The sequence below is a fragment of the Schistocerca nitens genome, chromosome 1 (assembly GCF_023898315.1).
Source record: "Schistocerca nitens isolate TAMUIC-IGC-003100 chromosome 1, iqSchNite1.1, whole genome shotgun sequence".
Lineage (NCBI taxonomy): Eukaryota > Metazoa > Arthropoda > Insecta > Orthoptera > Acrididae > Schistocerca > Schistocerca nitens.
In genome coordinates, this window is record NC_064614.1 from 1,124,953,815 (window position 1) to 1,124,978,432 (window position 24,618).

Genomic DNA, 24,618 nt, shown 5'->3' on the forward strand with positions numbered 1-24,618 from the left:
TTTCAATCAACTGTGCCACACACATTCTATGTCTGACAAACGTTGTAGTAAAGTCTGACAAATTGTTTGATCGTGTACAGGGTGCTTAAGGTCACAGGTGCCGACTCCATGGGGCCTGAGGTGGCCCGAGCCCCCTCAAAAATTCATTTGGAGAGGGGGGGGGGGGGGCAGAGCCCCCCCAATAATTAAAGAAAATTATTAGTTGTATTATGCTTTGTAAAATCACAAAATTATGTTGGAATTTATTATTTTCCTTGTTTGACAATAGTTACCTTTTACATTACATTCAGTAATGCGTTAAAACAAATAATTATTACAGTAGTAAGCAGGTTAACTGAAAACGAGTGGTGTGAATCACGATAGTGTTACGGTGCTGAGGGCACACTTAGAATTTGCCCTGGTGCACGAACCTTCGGGTAAAGTCTGGTACCTGTGGGCCAGTGCTGTGGCCGTAGCTACATCAAAAGGACTGGAGCAGAAGCGCCTGGAACCCTCCACCTTGCATCACCTTGACGCTTTGAGACATTATGATGCCGTGGCTATATAAAGCCCACCCTGCTGTTGCAGTCATTCAGTGTGGATAGTTTCGTTCAGTGGATGCTGCAGACATGTTAGGTGTTCTGACTTTAGTGCCTAGTGGATTATTTTATATGACTATATTTTACTCATTTTCTTTAGTCTCTTAGTGTGTCGTGAATTTAGTTTGCAACAGATAAATTTGTTACCAAAAAGGCGCACTTGGAAGTTGATGGTACTGCAAATCAACCTCCAGCAATTATTGTGTCATCAACTGCTTCGTTGTCTTCAGGCAAGGACCATTCACAGCCGAAATCTGGACAATCTGGTAAGCGAAGATTGTTTCAGAATTCTTGGTTGATCAAATATACATGGCTATAATATGAAGCATCTACTGAAAAAGTTTTTTGCAAAACCTGCAAAGAGGCAGATGCTAAAAATCTATTACAATTTTCTTCAAAAAAAGAAGATGCATTTACTTCCATAGGGTTTTCTAATTGGAAAAAGACTTTGGAAAAATTCTCCCTTCATGAAAATATATTTATGCATAAAAAAGGTGTTCTGAAAGTAAGTTCTATCACTAATCGAAGTGTGGTCTCCCAATTGAATGAACAGATAGATTGTGATATGAAGAAAGACCATTTAGCTCTTGAGACAATTTTCACTACCATGCAATTTCTATGCCAACAAGGACAAGCAATTAGAGGGCACGAAGATGTAAACTCAAATTTTTTTCAATCGCTGGAACTCCGAAAGAATGACATACCTGAGTTTAAAGATTGGTTAGGGCATTCGGGGTATAAGTGGACATCCGACGATATTCAAAACGAGATCATTGATCAACTAGGAAAGCGTGTTGAGAAAGGTATTGGCTTCAATCAAGAAGACTAAACATTTTTCTGTTATTGTTAACAAAACAAGTGGTTCTTCTATTCATGAACAAGTGTGATTTTGTATTCGTACTGTCGATGATTCCTTAATCATCAACGAAGAATTTATTGGCTTATATGAGACCCCAACACTGAATCACAAACTCTGTTTAGTATTTTAAAAGACATTTTTGCTCGTCTTGATTTGTCAATGGATAACTTTAAGAGAACAGTTTTGGATATACAACCAAAAGCATGTTATGTGCACTGCACTTCTCACAGTTTAGACTTGGCAGTTGTAGACAGTCTCTACCATCTTACATCTATGAGGGATATTATGGCTTTAGCCAAGGACTTAATAAGCACCATAAGGGAATCGAACAAAAGGATGGGACTTTTTAAAAGCATATGCTGTGAGAGTGCCAACGACCAAGTTGGTCTATGACCCCTTTGCCCAACTCAATGGACTATGCAAGCTTCTAGAATCATGAGAATAATGAAAACTTTGAAGAACTTCTAGAGTTTTTTGAAACATTTTCTGCAGAGGACAAAACAGAGGCAGGTTACAAATGTGCAGGCTACCTTGAGTCAATGTTACAATTCAAGACTTATTTCTTTTTACGTCTTTATTGTCATGCAATGAACCCAGTAGAGGATGTCCATGAAAAAAATTCAATGCCTTCATTTAAGTGTTGCTGATCTGGAAAAAATATATGAGGGCTAGATTTGTATATTGAATGGAAAGTGTGATAATTTTGAACACTTTTGGAAATTGTGTTTAAAAGAAAAACCTTCACAAGTTGATGATCCTTCGCTTCCTCGGAATTGAAGTATACTGAAGAAACTTGAAAACAACAAAGCCAGCTCACTGCACTTTCAAAACCCCAAAGGAATACTATAAAGTTATTTACATTGAGGTTTGTGAATTGGTGCAATCTTGCATTACTGAGTGGTTTGCTTCAACTGGACTCACACAGGTCATTGCAGTTAAACAAGAGTGTTTGCTTTTAGTAAACAGAGATGAAACAAATTTGGAATAACTGTGTTTTTCAAAAATGACCTAGACACTGAGAGACTGCACTTACACTTGAATATGTTAGCTGATATTGCTAATAAAAAACAACTGGTCTTAAAAACACGCGAGATGTAAGAGAGTACATTACACAAGAGCCTGCAGTTGGAAAAACATTATGTGAAGTAGTGAAGTGCATTAAGCTTCTCCAAGTAGTTCCAATCATGACAGCAACAGCAGAATGGTCATTTAGCACCCTTAGACGTCTGAAGTCATATCTCCAATCAACAATGGAACAGAAGCAATTGAACAACTTGGCTGTTCCTCATACCCATTGAGATGTTTTTGATGAATTGGATATCCAACCAGTCATCAATAACTTCATATTTAGTAATCCTGTAAGACAGTCAACATTTACACCTTTCTAAAAACACTTTAGCCCTAATAATGGCATTTAGAGCAATATTAAAAATATTTATAAAACAGAGAATTAAATACATACATGATGTTAAATTTTCAGTTTTGAAATATTAGTACTAGTTTAGTACTGTATTAGTTATTTTCAAATACTTAAATATTTTTAGGGTCTAAGACCCAATTAAAATCCCCTATTTATATACTTTTTGACTGAATGTATTAGGCATACTGTATTAACTTTATTAACTGTATTAAAGCACTAACTTTGAGATATTGTTTTTATTTAATGAACCCTGAGCCCTATTTAAAGTAAGCTTAAATTAGCTATTTCACTTATTAATCATAGAGCTATTACTGTGCAACAGCAATATTTTATGTTTTGTTCTTTTAATGATAGTTTAGGATTTCTTTAAATATAATTTCAGTCTTTCAGAGCTATATATTCACTGCTCTGTAATAGTCTATAAGCATGATTATTACTGTAAATTAAATTAGCTTTTTACGAAATACTGTGCATGTTAATGTTTTGTTTCTTTTTTCAAAGCCAAAAAATTGTCAGGCATGTCGAGTTCCCTGGGGTATCGAGTTATTGAGAGTCCAGTTTCCGAGGTTCTAATGTTGATCATATAACTCTAAAAGCTTAAAAAACTTTAAAACTCACTATTTTTCATCTAAAATTTAGAAAATTTCCCAGGCAAGACTCCCAGTATGCAGCCCCCCCCCCCCCCCCTCACAATATTTTTTTTTAAGTCGGTGCCCCTGCTTAAGGCTACATTCCAGACAAACATTTTCAGAAAATACTTCCCAACACTTAAATTTATAAAACTTCCTGGCAGATAATAACTGTGTGCTAGACCAGGATTAAAATCTGGAACAGTGCCTTTCTGGGGCAATACCTCATGATCCACCCTCACAGCTTCACTTCTTTATAAATTTCGCCCGAGTTCTCCTGCATACCTAGTGGGACTAGCACTACTTGAAGAAAGGATATCACAGTGAAATGGCTTAGCCAAAGCTCAAGGGATTTTTTTCCAGAATGAACATTTCACTCTTAAGTGGAGTGTGTACAGTTCTGCAATTTCCTTGCGCACTGAAATGTGAGTGGGACTGCCACTTGAACATGGAATGTCATCTTTTGTGGGAAATGCTTTTATTGACTGAACTGTCTAGGCATGACTCATGATCTGCCTTCATGGCTTCTTCAGTATCTCTTCTTACTTGTCTGAAGGCAAGGTTTCAGGTTGGAATCATTATCAAACATGCAGTTTTAATTTGCCTCAAAGTTTCAAAACAGCACATTCCACTGCACAACAGATGATTCATTCTGGAAACTACAATTTATATTCAATGTTAATATGATTCCTTTTTTTTTTCAGGAAATATTTGCTTGCTATAGTCAGTGAATAAACAGTGAAAATGTCCACCTTAAACTTGCTCTGACTTGTTTACACGGAGTTCATTGAGCAAAAAACATTGTTCAAATGGCTCTGAGCACTATGGGACATCTGAGGTTATCAGTCCCCTAGACTTAGAACTACTTAAAGCTAAGGACATCACACACATCCATGCCTGAGGCAGGATTCGAACCTGCAACCGTAGCAGCCGCATAGTTCCGGACTGAAGCGCCTAGAACCGCTCGGACACTGTGGCCGGCTCACTGAGCGAGTCAGTGGCAGAAGGCATCAGTGCAGCGTGTAGCTTCTGAGCTGTATCTTGGTCATGCTACTTCCAGTGTCAAACAGTTATTGTGCAAAAAGTACATAATGATAAAATGTTGTCTTTCGTGAACAATGGACTTGCCGCCATGGTAACTCCAATTCCCGTCAGATCACTGAAGTTACGTGCTGCTGGGCTGGGCTAGCACTTGAGTGCTGCTGGCAAGCGAGGTGCACTCAGCCCATACGAGGCAAACTGAGGAGATATTTGACTGAGAAGTAGTGGCTCCAGTCTCGTAAACTGCCATAAGGTTGGGAGAGTGGTGGGCTGTCCATCACATTCAGAGAGTTGACATTCAACTACGTATTTACACATTACTATGAAACAGGGAGCATTTTACACATTGCACCAATGTTTTCCTCTATCACTGATCACTCAGTCATTCTTAAACCCCATGAACTAAAAAGAATAGTCTATTTTCCTATCTTATGCTGTTGTATCATGACTGCAGATACAATACGTATGTACCATGTTGTAGTTGATATCATGTTCCTGCAATCTCTCCTTGTTAGTCTACGGAATCTGTCAATCACATTGAGGTGTGGAATAGGTCACTGGTGAAAGATAGTTACAAAAATTTTTGGACATCAGGAAGTTGAAAGTGAGCCAGGAATGGAATTTGCACGAAGGTCACTTTAGGACTTAAATGCTAGTACATTTATAAAGGCTACAACAAAATCGCTGGGCAGTTTTACAGCACAGTGTTGTAAAAAAAAGCAAAAAGCTTCATAAGAAATTGACAAAGACCATAAAATAGATAACTTCAATCTTCTTGCATTTATTACTTATTCAAATTATGTTTCTTCTACATATAAGTTAAAGACACAATTAGTGAATGAAACTTTTATTTATACCACCAGAATGGTATATGCAAGAATGTCATTCACTAATTGAGTCTTTTCCTTATATGTAGAAAAAGCATAATATGAAAAGTATCTTGTAATATGAATTTGAACTGATCATCATCATGCATACTTTAAAAGCTTATAATGATATATACCACATATTCATTACTATAAAATATCTACTATATACACAGAAGTGCCAAAGAAACTGATACAGGTACGCACATTCAAATACAGAGGTATGTAAACAGGCAGATTATGGCACTGTGCCAGAAGGAGATTTTCACTCTGCAGCGGAGTGTGCACTGATATGAAACTTCCTGGCAGGTTAAAACTGTATGCAGGACCGAGACTCGAACTCAGGATCTTTGCCTTTCGCGGGCAAGTGCTCTACCAACTGAGCTACCCAAGCACGACTCACGCCCCGTCCCCACAGCCTTACTTCTGCCAGTACCTCATCTCCTACCTAACAAACTTTACAGAAACTCTCCTGCAAATCTTGCAGAACTATCACTCCTGAAAGAAAGGAAGCACTTGCCTGCGAAAGGCAAAGGTCCCGAGTTCGAGTCTCGGTCCTGTACACAGTTTTAACCTGCCAGGAAGTTTCTTATGGCACTGTGGTCGGCCAATGCCTATATATGTAAGACAACAAATCTGTCGCAGTTGTTAGATCGGTTACTGCTGCTACAATGGCAAGTTATCAAGATTTAAGTGAGTTTGAACATGGTGTGATAGTCTGTTCGTGAGCGATGGGTCACAGCATCTCCGAGGTAGCAATGAGGTGGGGATTTTCCTGTACAACCATTTCGTGAGTGCACCGTGAATATCAGGAATCTGGTAAAACATCAAATCTCTGACATCGTTGCTGCAAGAATGGGACCAATGACGAATGAAGAGAATCATTCAATGTGACAAAAATGCAACCCTTCCAAAAATTGCTGTAGATTTCAATGCTTGGTCATCAACAAGTGTCACCATCCGAACCATTCAACTATGTCACTGATATGGGCTTTTGGATCCGAAGGCACTCTCGTGACACCCTATACGGTCAGCCTTGATGGCTGCATGACACACAGCTTTACGCCTCGCCTGGGTCCATAAACACCAACATTGGACTGTTCGTGACTGGAGACATGTTGCTTGGTCAAATGAGTCTCATTTCAAATTGCATCAAGCGGATGGATGTTACGGGTATGGACACAACTTCATGAATCCATGTACCCTGCATGTCAGCAGGGGACTGTTCAAGCTGGCGGAGGCTCTCTAATAGTGTATAACGTGTGCAGTTGGAGTGATCTGAGATCCCCGATTCGTTTAGATATGACTCTGACAGGTGATACACACATAAGCATCCTACGTGATGACCTGCATCCATTCATGGCCACTGTGCAATCCAATGGACTTGGGCAATTCCAGCAGGACAATATGACACCCTATACGGCCAGAATTGATACAGAATGGCTCTTCTGAGTTTAAACACTTCCACTGGCCACCGAACACCCCAGACATGAACATTATTGAGCATATCTGGGATGCCTTGCAACATACTGTTAAGAAGAGATCTCCAACCCTCATACTCTTATGGATTTATGGACAGCCTTGCAGGATACATGGTGTCAGTTTCCTACAGCACTACTTCAGACGTTAGTTGAGTCCATGCAATGTCATGCTGCGACAATTCTGTGTGCTTGCCAGACCTCTACATGATATTAGACAGGTGTACCAGTTTCTTTGGCTCTTTAGTGCATAGACATGATGTGGCATGGACTCAACTAATGTCTGAAGTAGTGCTGGAGGAAACAGACACCATGAATCCTGCAGGGATGTCCATAAATCTGTATGAGTATGAGGGGTGAAGATCTCTTCTGAACAGCACGTTGCAAGGCATCCAAAATATGGTCAATAATGTTCATATCTGGGAGTTTGGTGGGCAGTGAAGTGTTTAAACTCAGAAGAATGTTCCTGCATCCACTCTGTAGTAATTATGGATGTGAGGGCTGTCACATTGACCTGCTGGAATTGTCAAAGTCTGTCAGAATGCACAATGGACATGAATGGATGCAGGTGATTGGACAGGATGCTTACATAAGTGACACCTGTCAGAGTTGAATCTAGACATATCAGGGGTTCCATACCACTCCAACTGCACACACCCCACACCATACCAGAGCCTCCATCAGCTTGAACAGTCCCTTGCTGACAGGTACGGTCCATGGATTCAGGATGTTGTCTACATACACATAAACGTCCATCGGCTCAATACAATTTGAAATGAGACTTCTTGTACTGTCCGTTAGGCGATTTTTATGGACAGTGCGTGTGCAATGAATATAAAAATAGTGAATAACATACAATATACAAGACTTAAAAGGCATTTGTGAAGAACTGTATTAGTAATATTTATGAAAACCTGTAATGTAAATACTCTGATGCGAAAAGGACTTCATCACTGATGATTAATATTGTAGTGAAAAATATATTGAAATCAAATATTGGTATCTTTGTGTAATTATATATAAGATGAACAGAACATACCTTCTTCATTTTTTCTTTTGTTCGTTAGAAATTGTGGGCAGCACTTAACGCTTTCAGATGTTTGTATTGTTTTCTCTCCTAGATGGTGTTAAGGTGTGTATGTAAAGTATTGCTTAAAATATATGTATAAAAATAGCTCATGTTATTATTTCAATGTAATACAAGCACCTCATCTCAATGTTTCACTTGCAGAGAAAGATTAATTAGTATTTTTCGCCTGCTATGACGCCCAAAAGCCATTATATTGCTGACAGGCAACAATTGGCTGCCATTACAAGATTCAAATATTAAGTTATTTTGCAGAATTCATTTATAGCAGTGGCTACAAAATCATTTTAAATCATTATTTACTTTAAGTTTAAGGATTTCAGTAATTCGTATTTACAAGAGCTCAGATATTTTCGGCGACATCAGTTAAGGCACATCAGTGAACTCTGGCCTGGACTTCATTTCCTGAAATTATTAACTTGTAGGTAGCCTGGCACTCATCTAAAATAAAATCAGGCATTTATTTGGCCTCCTACGAAGTATTCAACTTATATTGGCCTCGCCTACGTAATGTTTAAGTCTCATCTTGCGTAGTTTAAAGTAAGGAACCAATATATTGTCTGACCAGGCAACATGTTCACAGTCATCAACAGTCCAAAGTTGGTGTTGACAGGCCCAGGTGAGGCATAAACCTTTGTGTCGTGCAGTGATCAAGGATACATGAGTGCGCCTTTGGCTCTGAAATCCCACATCGATGATGTTTTGTTGAATGGTTCGCACATTGATACTGACTGATGACTCAGCATTGATATCTGCAGCAATTTGTAGAAGGGTTGCACTTGTGTCATCTTGAATGATTCTTTTCAGTCGTCATTGGTCCTGTTCATTTTTTCTGGCTGCAGTGATGTCACAGATTTGATGTTTTACCAGATTCCTGATACAATACACTCATGAACAGTCATATGGGGAAATCCCCACTTTATCGCTACTTCGGAGATGCTCCGTCGCATTGCTTGTCAGCTGACTATAATACCATGTTCAAATTCACTTAAGTCTTAATAACCTGCCATTGTAGCAGCAGTAACCAATTCAACAACTGCACCAGAACTTGTTGTTTTATACAGCCATTGCCACCGCCGTATTTTGCCTGTTTACATATCTCTGTATCTGAATATGATGGAAAATCTAGGATGAAATGTAACAATATATGAAAAGGAAAGTTGCTATTCATCATATATCGGAGATGCTGAGTTGCAGATACGCACAACAAAGAGACTCTCACAATCGAAGCTTTCGACCATTAAGGCCTTCGTCAACAACACACACACACACACACACACACACACCACACACACACACACACACACAACTGCAGTCTTAGGCAACTGAAATCACAGGTGTCTCTGAGACTGCAGTCGTGTGCATGTGTGTGTGCGTGTGTGTGGTGAAGCGAAATTCGGGCACTCAAGCTTTACAGTGCAACTGCTCACATGCCAGTGATAAAAAAGTCTCTCTCACAATTTTGTCCAGTGAGTACATCTGGCAGAAAAATGATGTTAAACAGTGGCAATCTGGCAACCCTGTAACCACATATATGGTAACTACCTCTGTTGGCACATATTAGTTGTGTTGCATAGTTGGGATTGTGGATAGAGTTTTGGGTTAGTATGCAGGAGGAAGAGTGTTCGGTCATGGGCTGTGGTGCATATTTTTTATTTCCTAATTTCTTTCTCTTATTTCATACTATAAGAACAACATTTCTTAGGCCACATGTATCCTAAATTTGCTACATTTTGTAATGCTAAACATATCATCTACATGGTTAGACAAATAAGAAATAGACAGTTGAAACAAGTGACTTGTCATAGGACAAAATAACTACAAAAAGAATATCAATTTCAAGATGTTAAAGATGATAGCACAGTACAATAACACAACATCTACTTGTCATCTATACTACATTTAATATGAGCGCTCAGATGTTGCACATTAGCAACCAGTGACAATAATAATGTCCATATTAATGACTGTATGAGCTTCACAACAGAATACGTTGTCCTCAGAACAACAGATACTCAAAGCGACCTCCCTGCACGTCCAAACATTGCACAACTTGCCGAATCGTACAGCTCTGGACCCTTTGTAGCAAAGTTGCATCCACAGTAACAAGAGCAGCATGAACACGCGCTACCAATTCTTCCACATTCGTCGGCTGAGTAGAGTACACATGCTCCTCCAGGTGTCCCCACAGGAAGAAATCCAGGGGATTTAGGGCAGTTGAACCTGGTAGCCAAACAACTGGACCTCCACGTCTGAGCCATTTCCCTGGAAATCTTCTGTCCAAATACTTGTAACGCCGGAAATGCATATCCTCCTATTTCCATCTATTGTACTATAAATTTGTTTTGCTTATTTTTGTTAACTGAATATATGACATTTCTGTGTCTTTACATATTGTACTTGTTTTACTATCTGTATATATATATTTATGCATTTATGCCGATGTATATATTATTTGTATTTTTACGCTGGGTCTTGCCTAGGGAAAACTGCTATCGAACGATTACATCGATAGGTCGTGTGAAGAATCAAAGTGTGTAGGATCTTTGGTAGTGTTAACTCTGCCGCGTGGAGCGCGGGCAGCAAGGGGGGGGTCTGGCTGGAGTAACGAGTGGAGCAGGTGTGTTGTGTGACGCTCCCGCGAGTTGCCGCGCTTTCGGGGTTTGGCAGCATGTAATTGCGCTCGACTTGCGATGATAGTTTCTGACATGGTGTCGCGGACGGGAAGCATTAGCTGGCGCACATCAAGAGCCCGTTTTGTCTGGTGACCGTGTCGAGAAGAAGGCGCGCCAGCATCCAGCTTCTGCAACAGCGACGGCCGACAATGAGTGACTGTCGCCACCTCCTCGATCGACGACTTCATACCTTCAATCAACCAACAAGGAAGACTAAAAGCACGTAAAGTTTCAGAACTGTATGGCAGACCTCAGCTTTTCAAACTGTTCCATTTGCCTCGCAAAATTACAGCAACTTAGCATGAACCTTTGTTGCTCATTGTCCCAATTGCATTACCAAGCAGGGTCCCTTCCTTTTCCGAAATGAGCCCGAGTGTCGTTGAAATTCAAACGCCAGCATCATTAGATTTCACTGCTTTAATTTCAAAGTTCAGTTAAGGTATTCATAGCTGGGTACAATATTTAGATTACACAAGCACAAATTAAGAGTGCGAGTTTTGTTACCGTACTTTAGCTTACCTGTGACTGCAGCTCAGCTTGGTACGTACTAAATTTTACTATTGTTAATTGTTCAGAATCATTTAATTCAAGTTCAAAGCTAAATCTCTTATTTCTAAATTGCGTAGATTCAAGTAGCTTTTGAAATGATTGTTGAGGCAGTCCAAGACTAACCGTATTTTACTGAATTTCAATGTGCTTAAGAAAGAAAGCTTCTTATTAATTTCAGTCACTAAATTAACTTTCAATTTTCCAGTTTTATTAATTCTTTTGCTAAATTAAGTCAGAGTGCAGTGAAATTTATTACTTCTGACAAACTTTCAGTTTTCACACTACACATGTCAACCTTCAGTTGCCACGCTTCTAGTGCTAATTATATGTGTAATTACCTTTCTTTTTCAGTTACTATAGTAATTGTCCTTAGGACTGGCGACCGTAATTTCCCCCAAATCTCAAATATCTAATTACCGCTAGTTAATTGTTAACGTAACGGCCGCACATTTGCTTTCTTTATTAACTTTACCCCTTTTCAAAATTAATTTCCACCAGTTTCATTTGCATTTTTCCTTTCATTTAGATGTAACCCTTTCCTCCCTCTTTACCGACAGATTAACTTCGGTGACGATTGCTTTTCCCAAATTTCCATTAGGTACACGCGGTTTAATTTTTCACTGTCATTACGGTCGATAAGTGAGGGGGAGGTTACATACTGTCGCACATTAGTTCCAGAATGTGGAGGTGCAGCATCATGTTGGAACCATATCCTCTGCCGAACATGTAGTGGAACATCTTTCAAGCGCAGCGACCAGATAGTTTGAGAGGAATGCACGATACCTTCATGCAGTCTACCGTCAGGCAACATGTAGGGGCCTAAACACCTGTCACCCAATATTCTGGCCCAGACGATGTCAAAGCGAACTTTGTATCCATGGTCGTGGTTGATGTGCGGGTTAATCTCACACCAATGGTGAGCATTGTGCATATTGAAGACACCCTCACGAGTGAATGCTGCTTCATCTGAACACATTATGATGTTCACGAAGTCATCATTGGTGTCCTGTAGTTGGAACCATTCAGAGATTGCAATCCGCTGATGGCTATCTGCAGGATGCAAGTGTTGCGTGAAAGCAGTCCCTGTCTGGTGGACAGCGCATACAGTATACACGCGCTGTCAGTTCTGCGCACTGTTTTACCTAATGTCCATTACCCTCTGACTGATATTTTTCTGCATGATTCATTCCGACACCACTAATTGTGAAATGTTCAGTTTCGAATTACACTGTTTCCCCTCATGGTAACAGATGGGATGTTTCCACAATCCCATCCATAGAAAATAATAATAAAAGCACGTTGCTGGTCATACTGGTAACATAAGGCCCTAATAAAATGTAATGGACCTGAATGAAGCAAGAATAATAGTTGGTACTAATCTATGGGACTATTGGAGGAGGGTACAGAGAAAACTGGTTTTGCAGGTAGCAGATGAAGTGGTGTGAATAAATTCATACCCATAACGTGAAAAGGGCTTCTTTCAAATTTGATCAATCTTCCATTTCTACAATTGTAGTATGTAAGTACAAATGTTTTCTAGAGGACCCACCACAATCACTGTTGACAAAAAAGATACCATATACTGTACCACTTGGACTACATTTACCAAATAAAAAACATATGCCTCAACCCAGGATCGAATCATCGACCTCCTGAATGCTAACCCAAAACTCTATCCACTGCACCAAATGTACAGCATGACTAACGTGTGCTGACAGAAGTAGTTACCATACATGTGATTACAGTGTTGCCAGATTGCCACTCTTTAACGTCCTTTTTCTGCTAGATGTACTCGCCAGACAAAATTTTGTGACAGACACTGGCATGTGAGGAATCACGCTCACCGTGAAGCCTGAGTGCGAGAATTTCACTTCTCTCTCTCTCTCTCTCCCTCTCTCTCTCTCTCTCTTATATATGAGTGGTGTATTACACAATACCATAATACTCCAATGCTGTACCAGAGGTGTGCTGAGCAACTTAGAGAAGAGTGTATAATTAGTAAAGTTAAGCCATTACCTTCATCTTTTCAACATCATCTTTCTGTTCAATGGGAACATAAAAACTTGCTTCCTTGCTTTTCTTTCCTTTTATCTTCTTTCCTTTGTTTTCTGCTTCCATTTCATCAGTGCCATCCCTCTCAATTGTGTCAGGGTCTCTTTCCGGAAAGCAGAATTTCAGCATAGTGTTGAAAAACTTTTTTGTCAAACCTAGTAAAATAATATTGTTGAATGTATTTTGTAAACTTTCTAATTAGGTTATAAAATAAATTTCAGTAAAACCAACATGATGATACTGATATAAAGATATGTTTGACTTACCTATTGTTATTGGAACAACATTGATCTCAAAGTGTTCTTTAACTGATATACCTCCAACAGGTGCTTTCTCACGGCAAAAAACTCTGATGGCTCTCTGGAAAGAGACATTACATCACTGCACAACAGTTTTCCTAGAATGCCACAGAATGAGTGCACATACAAATATCTATGATGAAGGAAGAAAGAAAGTGGTTGAGGAGTAAGACTGGAGGGATATGATATATATCAAGAGGAGTCAATAAAGTGCGTAATGGAGAAGGAACAGCAGTAGGGGTGCAAGAGTAATGAATAGACATGATCAGTTCAACAGAATGTGTGTTAACCTTAAGTTCTGAGTGCTTGCCAAAAGGACATTCCAACTTCCAGTTTCTTATCATCATGTTATCCAAGAAGACTGCTGAGATTACTGCTGTTGGAAGATATTGATTATTTTAATTTATTTGAAACTACTATTAAACAATGGAAAATCCAGGATGGAATGTAACAATATTACGAGAAGGAAAGCTGCTACTCACCATATAGAGGAGATGCTGAGTCACAGATAGGCACAACAAAAAGACTCTCACAAAGCTTTTGGCCATTAAGTCCTTTGTCAACAATACACACACACACACACACACACACACACACACACACACACACAAGATATATATTCAAACAAGCAATCTCACCACACGCACTCATGACCACTATCTCCAGTCACTCCAGCCAGATTGCAGCTACATTGAGTCAAGCAGAAACTGCAATCTGGAATGGAACAAGGAAGGAGGAAGGTACAGGTGAAGGGGAAAGGAGTCAGTGCTGCCTGGCAGGGCATGCAGGGCTAGGCAGTGGGACAGGGTCGCCAGGTGCAGTGTCAGGAGGCTGTGAGGGAGGGGAGAGGTGGGGTGTTGGGGTAGTGGAAAAGGAGAGGAGCAAAGAAGGAGAAAACACTGGTGGGTGCATTGGCAGAGTGTGTTGCACAATGAGGATGAGGAGACATGAACTGAGAGGAAGTGTTATGACAAAAAGGGTGAAAACTGTTGGGTAGAGGGGTATGGGGACAGCAAGTTACTGTAAGCTGAGGGTGGTATGATTTCAGGAGTGAGAATGTGTTGTAAGGATAACTCCCATCTGCAGAAAAGCTGGTAATGGAAGGGAGGATCCAGTTGATCTGAGTTGTGAAGCAGCCACTGAAATCAAGTATGTTATGTTCAGCTGCATGTTGTGCCACAGGATAGTCCACTTTGTTCTTAGCCACAGTTTAGTGGTGGCTGTCTATCCTGGTGGATAGCTGGTGAGTAGTCATACCAATATAAAAGGCTGTGCAATGATTACAGCGGAGCTGGTATATGATATGGCCACACCCACATGTGGCCAGGCCTCTGATGGGGTAGGATGTGCCTGTGAGAAGACTAGAATATGAAGTGCTAGGTGGTTGGATTGGGCAGGTCTCACACCTGGGTCTGCCACAGCAATGTGATACTTGTGGCACTGGCACAAGGATGGACTTTGATGTTGTGGAGGTTTGGTGGGGGAGGGGGAGGGGAAGACCACTTCAGGAGGGGCGGGAAGCATCTTGGGTAGGATGCTCCTCATTTCAGGGCATAGTTGTAGGTAGTCAAAACCCTGGTGAAGGATGTGGTTCAGTTGTTCCAGTCCAGGGTGGTAATGGGTGACAAACGGGGTACTTCTTTGTGGCTGGTTTTTGGGGGCGGTGAGAGGATGGGACGGGGAATCTGATTGCTAACTAGATATGGGGATAGTGCCTGTCTGCGAAGGTCTATGTGAGATCTTCAGCAAACTGGGCAATGGAATTTCATGACTGCAGATATGCCATCCCTAGGTGGCCAGTCTGTATGGGAAGTATTTTTTGATTTAGAAGTGATGACAGCTGTCGGAATGCACATACTGTTGGTGGTTAGTGGGTTTAAAGTGAATAGAGGTGTGGATGGAGCCATCAGAGAGGAGAAAGTCAACATCCAGGAAAGTGGTATGCTATGTTGAGAAGGACCAGGTGAAGTGGTTGGGAAAGAAGGTGATCAGGTAGCGAAGGAATAAGTACAGGGTGTCTTGGCCCTGAGTCCAGATCGTGAAGATGTCATCAATGATTCCGAGCCAGACCAGGAGTTTGGGGTTTTTTGAGGCTAGGAAAGTTTTCGATAGATGGTCCATTAACAGGTTGGCATAGGAGTGTGCCATGTGGTTGCCCATGGCTGGGCTGCAGATTTGTTTGTATACATTCCCTTCAAACAGCAAGTAGTTTAGTGTTAGGGTTGCATTTATAAGGTGTACGGGGTAGTGGGTTTGCAGTCTGAAGGATGTTGGAAAAGGTAGTGTTCAATAGCAGCAAGATCATGAATATGATGGATGTTAGTGTCAACAGTCACGAGTAGGGATCCAGGAGATAAAGAAGTGTGGATGGTGTACAGTCAATGAATGAAGTGGTTGGTACCTTTGATGTGATAGGCTAGATACTGGGCAATTAGTTATAGATATTGGTCAATGAAGGCCAAATTTTTTTCAATGCGAGCACAATAACCAGCTGCAATGAGATGTCCAGGATTGATGGTTTGTGAATTTTGGGTAATGTATAACGAGGGTGTGTGGCACATCATAGAGGTGAGGAGTCATTTCTGGCATTTTCTTTTCAAGTAGCTTACCTTTCTATCCACTGGCATATTGCTCTGTATTTCAGTGGGTGACAATACTTCCTTATACACTTGATTTGGTAGCAGATTAGTCATCCGAATATAGCCAAGTTCCAACAGGTGCTCACCAGAATTATCACTCTTGGAATTTTTTGTGTACCTAAAAGGTGATCAAGTACCAGATAGTAAATAAATATATTCTGATTGAAACAGAATGTTATGAATGAATGTGGAGAAATAACACAAATAATTAAATTACACATTCTCTAATGCTTACTGGAATCGTACTAACAAGCTCCACGTTTAGAAAGCTCAAATATGACTTTTTTGCAGGAAATTATGTTTTATTTGTTGATGTACTTGGATAAAATGCCATGCATGAAATAATTATAATCTGAATTATGAAGTTTCAATCAACAACTCACATTATTTCCTTTTCTACAATTCAAAGCATATTCTCTAATACTCTCTCACAGCCTTCTTCATACAGGATGTCCAGCAAAGGAGTCCCCGATTTCAAAATTAAATATCTTGAAAACTAAGATTGATAGAAGAGACAACAAAGTGAATTTATTGTGAAAACTGTAAGAATTTTATACAGAAGTTCTACATAAGTTTCAAATTAGTTCTAGAAGCTGCTAACAGATGACAGTCTACTCTGTGCAGCTCATAAAATATCCATGTGCATAATTAAACTCATGTCCGCCCCCGATAGCTGAGTGGTCAGCGCGACGGACTGTCAATCCTAACGGCCCGGGTTCGATTCCCGGCTGGGTCAGAGATTTTCTCCACTCAGGAAGTGGAGAAAATCATCATCATTTCATCCCTATCGGCGCGAAAGTCGCCGAAGTGGCGTCAAATCGAAAGATTTGCACCAGGCAAGTGGTCTACCTGACGGGAGGCCCTTGTCACATGCCATTATTATTATTATTAAACTCATTCTCTGCAAGCAGTCTTTGCAATCACACCACAAACTATCTGAAATGTCCCCCACTCGCAGTATGTGGCGTAAATGGACAGTAAAAGTTTCCATCACACCCTGTAGTGTCTCAATGGGAATGGATTCAGATGCCACACAGATTGCAGTTTCAATCTCGTCCAGCATGGTATGATGGTTCCAGTAAACAGTATTTTTCACCATGCCCCTCAAAAGGTAGTCACAACGAGTCAGACTGGGTGAATGTGGAGGGCAGTCCATCCCTCCTCTAGTGAGTTTGCAATAATTCAATGCAAAGAAACTGGAACACTTGTTGGTGCAGTGTGTCTGGTCCAATCTTGCATGAACACTCAGTGGCTGGTCGATCCACCAACACTAGCTGTGTGGTGACAAACTATTCCAAATTGCCATGCAACATTCACTAGAGATAGTTTCACACAAAAAAACAGGAAATAATCCCTCTGCTGCATTCCACATCCCAAACAGTAGCTTCAGACTGCTGCCTTCAGTATGCTAATATCCTTTCTTGTTTCAAAGTTGGAAGTCATCATTCTGAGCTGTGGCACATTATTTATAGGCATTACATACTGCAATACAGCACCACCTGTTAGCAGATTTTTTTAACTATTTTGAAACTTGTGTATAAAATTATTACCAATTTCACAATACATATACTGTTTGTTACACTCATCTATTGAGTTTAGTCTTCAAGATATTTAATTTTGAAATCGGGGACTCTTTTGCTGGACAGCCAATACTTTAGTACATGACAGATCCTCAAACAAACACTGTATTTGCACTTTAAATGATCTAATAAGCAGTGTGAGCAGCAATTTGTGACTGTTTGCTGATGACGCTGTGGTGTACATGAAGGTGTCATCGTTAAGTGACTCTAGGATGGTACAAGATGCCTTGGACAGAATTTTTATTTGGTGTGGTGAATTGCAGCTTGCTCTAAATGTAGAAAAATGTAAGTTAGTGCAGATGAGTAGGAAAAACAATCCAGTACTGTCTGAATACACCATCAATAGCAAGCTGCTTGATACAATCATGTTGATTAAATATTGAGGCATAATACTGCAAAGCCATATTAAATGGAACAAGCACGCAAGGAGGAGAGTAGGGAAGGCAAATCCTCAACTTCACTTTATTGACAGAATTTTGAGAGGCTGTAGCTCATATATAAAGGGAATAACTTACAGAACACTAGTGCAACCCATTCTTGATTACTGCTCGAGTCTGTAGGATCCCCACCAGGAAGACATTGAAGCAATTAAGAAGCAGACTGCTAGATTTGTTACTGGTAGATTTGATGAGCATGCAAGTATTATGGAAATGCTTCATAAACTCCAATACTGGGAATCCCTGGAGGGAAGATGATGATCTTTTCACAAATCAATATTGAGAAAGTTCAGACAAATGGCATTTGAGGCCGCCTGCAGAATGATTCTACTGCTGCTAACATTCATTTCATGTAGCAACCACAAGGACAAGGGAAATTAAAGCTCATACGGCATAGACAGCTGTTTTCCCATTGCTCCATTTGTGAATGGAACAGGAAAGTAAATAGCTAATAGTGGTGAAAGTTACTCTCCACCGTGCACTGTATTGTGGCATGCAGAGTGTTAATGCAGATGTATACATAGATGAAAAACTGGAATGTATTGGATGTGACACCCTCCCACCATACAACCAAAGTATCTATGAAAAATTATAAATTGTAATGTTAATTGACTACAGAAATGCATGTCACATCACAAGTCTTCACTTATACAAATTCCATAACCCTGGCAAACAAGGACATTTTTGTGGTCTTTTAGTTTCTATCAAAATGGATAAAGTAGCTCAAAATCAATAGAGAGATGTTCTTCATATTACACAACCTCACAAACACTTTACATTGCACCAGCCAAAGTCTTTAGCAGAGACCCCTGTAATTATATAACTACCATTGCCACATCATCATTTAAAATAGGTTTTTGTAGCCCTCTCACATCATCCTTTTTGTATTATATGTTTCCCACAGACCCATATATGAAAAACCCTACTCCAGTATGTTCACTGATAAAAAATTCTTTCCCAGAGGCGAAAACATTAGCTACATAGTAGCTATAATGGAACCACTGTTCAACTTTCAATACTGGCAAGACAACCACAAAGATTGGTCGGTTTATGTCGTCATAAGTCGTAGTGTCAGAGACTGTATTGATATCTGTGATGGTAGTGGCACTTGTTGCAATGTAAATGATTTGGGAAATTTCTCCATAGTCTCTCCAAGTCAACTGCTTTCTTCCATGTACCACTGAGATTGAAGTATCTGTCACAGTTAAAGTTACTGCTACACATTCTGATTTTTATGGCTTATTTGATGACAGAGTCCCAGTAGGATAATTTGTGGGACAAGATTTTTGTATCACCAAACATATGTTTATATTTATTCACAAGAATACTAATATTTAACGTGCCACTGATGTTCTGCACAGTCTTTGGGAATTTTACAAGTAAATGGCTGATATAATTCCTTTTGCACTGACAAGAGACAGTGCAAATTCCAGGGACTCTGAGACCAAACTGTCACTAGCTGGGCAGAACATCTTAACTAACTTTTTTGAGTGGTCAGAAAATAGATCTTATGCTTTGTCTGCCTAGGAAAGGAAGGAATGCAATACAAGGATGTAGTGATTGTTGAACATCTTGGTGTTGTGCTCCTGTTTCTCTGATAGAACTACCTTAGTGCCTTGATTCTACAACCATACATTCTGAACACATATTTCAGACTTTTTATACAAAATCCAAGTGGTTTATGATATGAAAAGCTGTAGTTCTGGGCTGATGGTAGAATCTCCATGCACAGAAATAAGTCAGTGTGCATTGGCTTGTGGCCTACAGAGATACTGGGTTGCCCATTTCGTTCATGTTCTACTACAAACATCTAAAAATAAAATTTTCATTTGGCCTCTATCGCAACAGTGTTCTGGATGTTAGGACGCATGCTATTCATATGCTCAAGAAACTACTGATGCACTTTAAAACTTTTTGGCAAGATAAGTGGATTATGATGCTAGTGCTGCCACTGCTATTACTGATGATGATGTGGGATTTACAGCACTCAATGGTATAGTAGTTAGTGTCCTTTCTGAATATGAATATATGCGTTTGTGCAACAAGTGTCTTACCTAATAAAAATATTACTGTGATGGTATATTGTTGAACTATTTTTAGCAGATTGCTTGAGAATGTGTTACATCATCAGTGTTTTGGAGGGCTGAAGGACTACACTTCTGAGCCAGATCTGTGGGAGAGTTTTCATCTTCACCCCCCTTTCCCCACCACTGCTAACTCCATCAATGCCAAAACAACATCTGACTCAACACAGTGCCAGAGTGGAAACTGTATGGGCAAGTGCAGAACACACAAAAAGCTGCTTAAAAATATTCTAATTCTTTTTAAAAATCTTGTTAAAACAAAGAATAAAGGCATGTGTGATTATGCTTGTGTACTGACACATGCCTAAGTTAAATACACAAAATATTACTTCATGAAACAAAGATAGTCTGGATAAAAGGCACTAAAGCATTTTCTTAGATACAGATAGCTGGATGATCAACAATATGAGAAACAGGAAGGAGCCAGTTGTTCGCAAATTTAAAAGTGCTCCATAATTACTTTTGAGGTGGAGTGAGGGCTGATTACCCACAATATTTTAAAATCCACACTACAATCATCCAAAGATCATTTAAAATAGAGGGCATGTCTCCAGTCAAACCACTTAATGTTGTCTTATAACCATACAAGCAACATTCAGTTAAAACAGGGCACACTGTTACAGTGATGGAATATGCATTGTATCCTGGAGGCACATCACGACAAAGGAGCTAGTCGTAGGTAAAGTGGCAAAGTCCGATAGAGAGGAGAACTAGGATGATTTCATTCTGTCTGATTGGATGGTTGTAAGTTTATTTTCACTGTTATCCAGCTACTCTTTTTCCCACACACCGATGACTGCCTTCATCAGAGACATAGTTGACGACATGGGGCTGCATTCTCATCATAAGCCTGTTTGGCAGTTGTGTCTGCAATCTTTTTACACTGTGAATTATGGCGTGTTCCGATACTCAACAAAATGACACATCTTTACCCCGCTTTTGTAGAGTAATTGGGATGCTTCTGCAGAGTAAATGGGGCAGCTTGGATAATCTGGACAAGTTTCACTGATTGGTACCATCTCTGGACACAATGCAGTGTGGGAGTCAGAGCAGACGAAGAAAGTCTTTGTGCACAAACATCTCATCTGCTTGAGAGCTGCCATCAGATACATATAGCTCAGCACTGCAACACTCATTGTGTTGGTAGATGAATCCTTAGGGCATTATCCCAGAAAACAACAGAACAGCTAACTGAGTCCCCTTTCCTGAAGCAATCAGTGCAGACCACCAAGCAAGGTTTTATCTATGAAGGAAAGTTTCCTATAAATGAGTTTCTTCCTCAGTAATACTCTTATAAAATGATCATTTACTAGCAGTCACAAGCATTTCCTACGCAGCTAATGAGAACTACACATTGATAACTACTTATGAAGGTACTATTCTGCTATTATTACACAGGGAGACTCAGTTTTATCTGATGGTTTTTGAATTTACAGTAGACATGACATTTTATGATATAGCAGTTTTCATCTTGTATTCTAATCTTGACAAAAAAAAAAAAAATTGTTTGTGAAAGATAATGTCCTTTAAGGGCTGGTCTTCTTTTTCAACACACTTGTCGACCCTCTGCACAAAATTTCTCAACCTGAAATAGAACGATAGTATGTGGCTTATTGATGTAAACTTTGTTCTCAGGGAGCCGCACAAGAGAAAGTCATGTGGACTAAGATCAGCAGAGCAGCACGGCCAGCCACCTCCTCTGTTGGATATCACTTTCCCCGGAAACAACTTCCTCACTTCAGCCATATACACATTCAAAATGTGTGCTGTCACACTGTTTTGCTGAAATCAAACATTTTGATGATTTATGCATGGGCGATGAATTTCTGGAACAAGAAATTCATGCTTCATGGCCAAATAATGCCCAGATTTCACAGTGATGGCTCTCCTGTTCTCTTCGGAGAAATAAGGTCCTACGACACCAAATTTCATAGTACGGTTCACACTGTAACTATATCACAATTCAGTTGGCACTGGTGCAGTTGGTGAGGGTTGTTTGGGAATCTCTAATGACAGTTTTGTTTATTAACAAAATTGTACATCAGCAAACATTGGTAGATATGGTAATGTGTTAATGTGGAAGCGATTTATGCTGGTAAAAAAAAATTAGTTCAAATTTTGGTCACCATGTGTAAATCTGTCACTGCACACAGTTTGTATGAATGTATGACATCCACGTTGTCATTTAATGACTTATAATGTGAGTGTACATATGGATATTGAGAAGAGAGACTGTATGCTGTTAGTGAAACAGTTTTATATGAATGGCAGAAATTACAGTGTGAGCGAGCTGGGGGCAACACCTGGAAGAGGAAGGTATCCTAGTGACTATGCAGCAACTGCCCTGCATAGCGCTAGTGCTCGTGCACTGTCACGAAAATGGCTATCACAAGTTCAACAATACAGAAAGTTTTGCTGTCTATTTTACACTGATACTAATACAAGATCCTGTGATCCGCATAGTGCAGCAACAGAAACCTCATGATCTGCAGCAACATTCTGAATTTGCTCTTCAGTTTCTGGCATTGAACCAAGTTGATGACATGTGGCCAGGGAACATTCTATGGAGTGACAATGCACATTTTACCCTACAGGGTGCACTGAGCACAGAGAACTGTTGAATTTGGGGGTAAGTCCTTGCACTCACCATATGTGAATGTGTGGTGTGGATTCACAAGCACTTTTATTCTTGGTCTGTTCTTCTTTGAAGACGATACACCTACAGGGCATGTCAGGTGTACTGTGACATCTCCATGTTATTGAGATCTCCTTGTGCAGCATGTAAGTCCTGCTTTGGAAGAGAGGAACGGTTTGGAAACCACTGTTTACCACAAGATGTGGAAACACTTCAAACTGCTTGCCCAGCTTAATGCAACCTATCACGAATGTGTTATCTCCAGAGGTTTTGCAGAGGCACGGCCTGCAAGATCACCTGATCTGAATCCATCAGACTTTTGGCTCTGCAAATATCTAAATGAACATGATCACCAGAGACACCTTTGCTCTCTACTGATCTGAAGGCCCGTATACAGGAACATGGTGCTTAGAATCCACCAGAACTGCTGTGAGCAATTGTTGATCACACCATTTTACAGACGCAGCATCTCGTCAAGGTCTCTGGTGTTCATATTGAACTAACTGTGCAAGCAAAGGTTAATAATAAAATCAACATTATGCCTTTACCACTTGTTACCTTTTCTGCCCACTTTCCTTTCCTAATCAATTACATATGGAAACATTTCTATACACGCCTTTCTTGCCTTCACAGCACCAAATATGCACCTGGTGGCCAACATTTGAACTAATTATTTTCCAGTGTAAATCAGTTTCACACTTAATGTATTAGCATATCTACAAGCTTTGCCAAAATATGATAATTACAGCCCATAGTGGACCTTCGTAAGTAGCTGCATTTTAACTATAACCACTCGGCGCACAGGAGTTGTAAAACTGAGACTTTGAAACAATACTAATGCCAAGAACAATGGATTCTTTGTAGGAGGAAGAGAAATAGGAACTTCATAGTGGGGAATCACAGGGGGCAGTAGACTATCACATGTGGTTCTACCTGCAAGAGAGGAGATGTCTTATTTGCACCTGCAAATCCACACCTTGGATCATCAAAGAGTATGTTGGGTGAGTAATCATTTCTCTAGCCAAATGGTCATCACATCATCCCTGGGATAGCAACTTGACTTGGGATCTGGAGAAAGACACTGAGGAGAATGTACGACCAACGGCAGAGAGAAGATCACTTACAGCGGATGTCACATAGTGATAAGAGTAACACTGAACAATAACCTGAAGACTACTCTTTCACTTATTACAAATTAAAAAAGCACTACATCTACCTGGTAACAAATTTTGTTCCTGAATGGTGGGTGCAAGAAAGCATATTCCACCCTAACTGTGGTTTTAGAGCTGTCAGTGTAAATAACGGTAGTACTCTGATGGTGCTGAAGAACTGATATGAACAGAAAACAAAATGTCATTTGGGACTTTGGGATAGCTCAGTCCTAATTCGCAGGCTGGGTACTAATCAAGGCAGGGTGTATGTGGAAAAACACACGGAGAGTAATAAGGAGTTCAAACGAAAGTGTGGCAGTGAGCCTTAAAGGCTGGATGGCATTTGTCAGGGGGTTGATGCACCTTGTATGCAAAACGAATTTTATAAGTTGGATGATAAGAAAATTGTCAGACGGTTATTGTGTAAGTAAGCAAGAGTTGGTGTCTTTGGAATTGAAGAAAGAAAATCGCTGCTTCAGCAGCACTAGTCCAGAAGGTGTCAGTGGTCAGTCTTACGCCACAATGATGGATTCGATGCAACAATTTCAAAGCTGAAGAT

At 40.1% G+C, this 24,618-nt stretch overlaps 1 protein-coding gene across 1 annotated transcript in view; it reads right to left on the reverse strand.

The window, feature by feature from the left end:
- Window positions 1-24,618, reverse strand: part of LOC126199286 (protein KIAA0100) — a 340,503-nt gene that overhangs the window by 13,869 nt on the left and 302,016 nt on the right. Inside the window, exons 34-36 of the mRNA XM_049936105.1 lie at window positions 16,143-16,290; window positions 13,501-13,594; window positions 13,199-13,389 (exon numbers count right to left, since the gene is read on the reverse strand). Of these exons, the coding sequence (XP_049792062.1) occupies window positions 13,199-13,389; window positions 13,501-13,594; window positions 16,143-16,290 (433 nt within the window). The remainder of the gene's footprint in view (window positions 1-13,198; window positions 13,390-13,500; window positions 13,595-16,142; window positions 16,291-24,618) is intronic.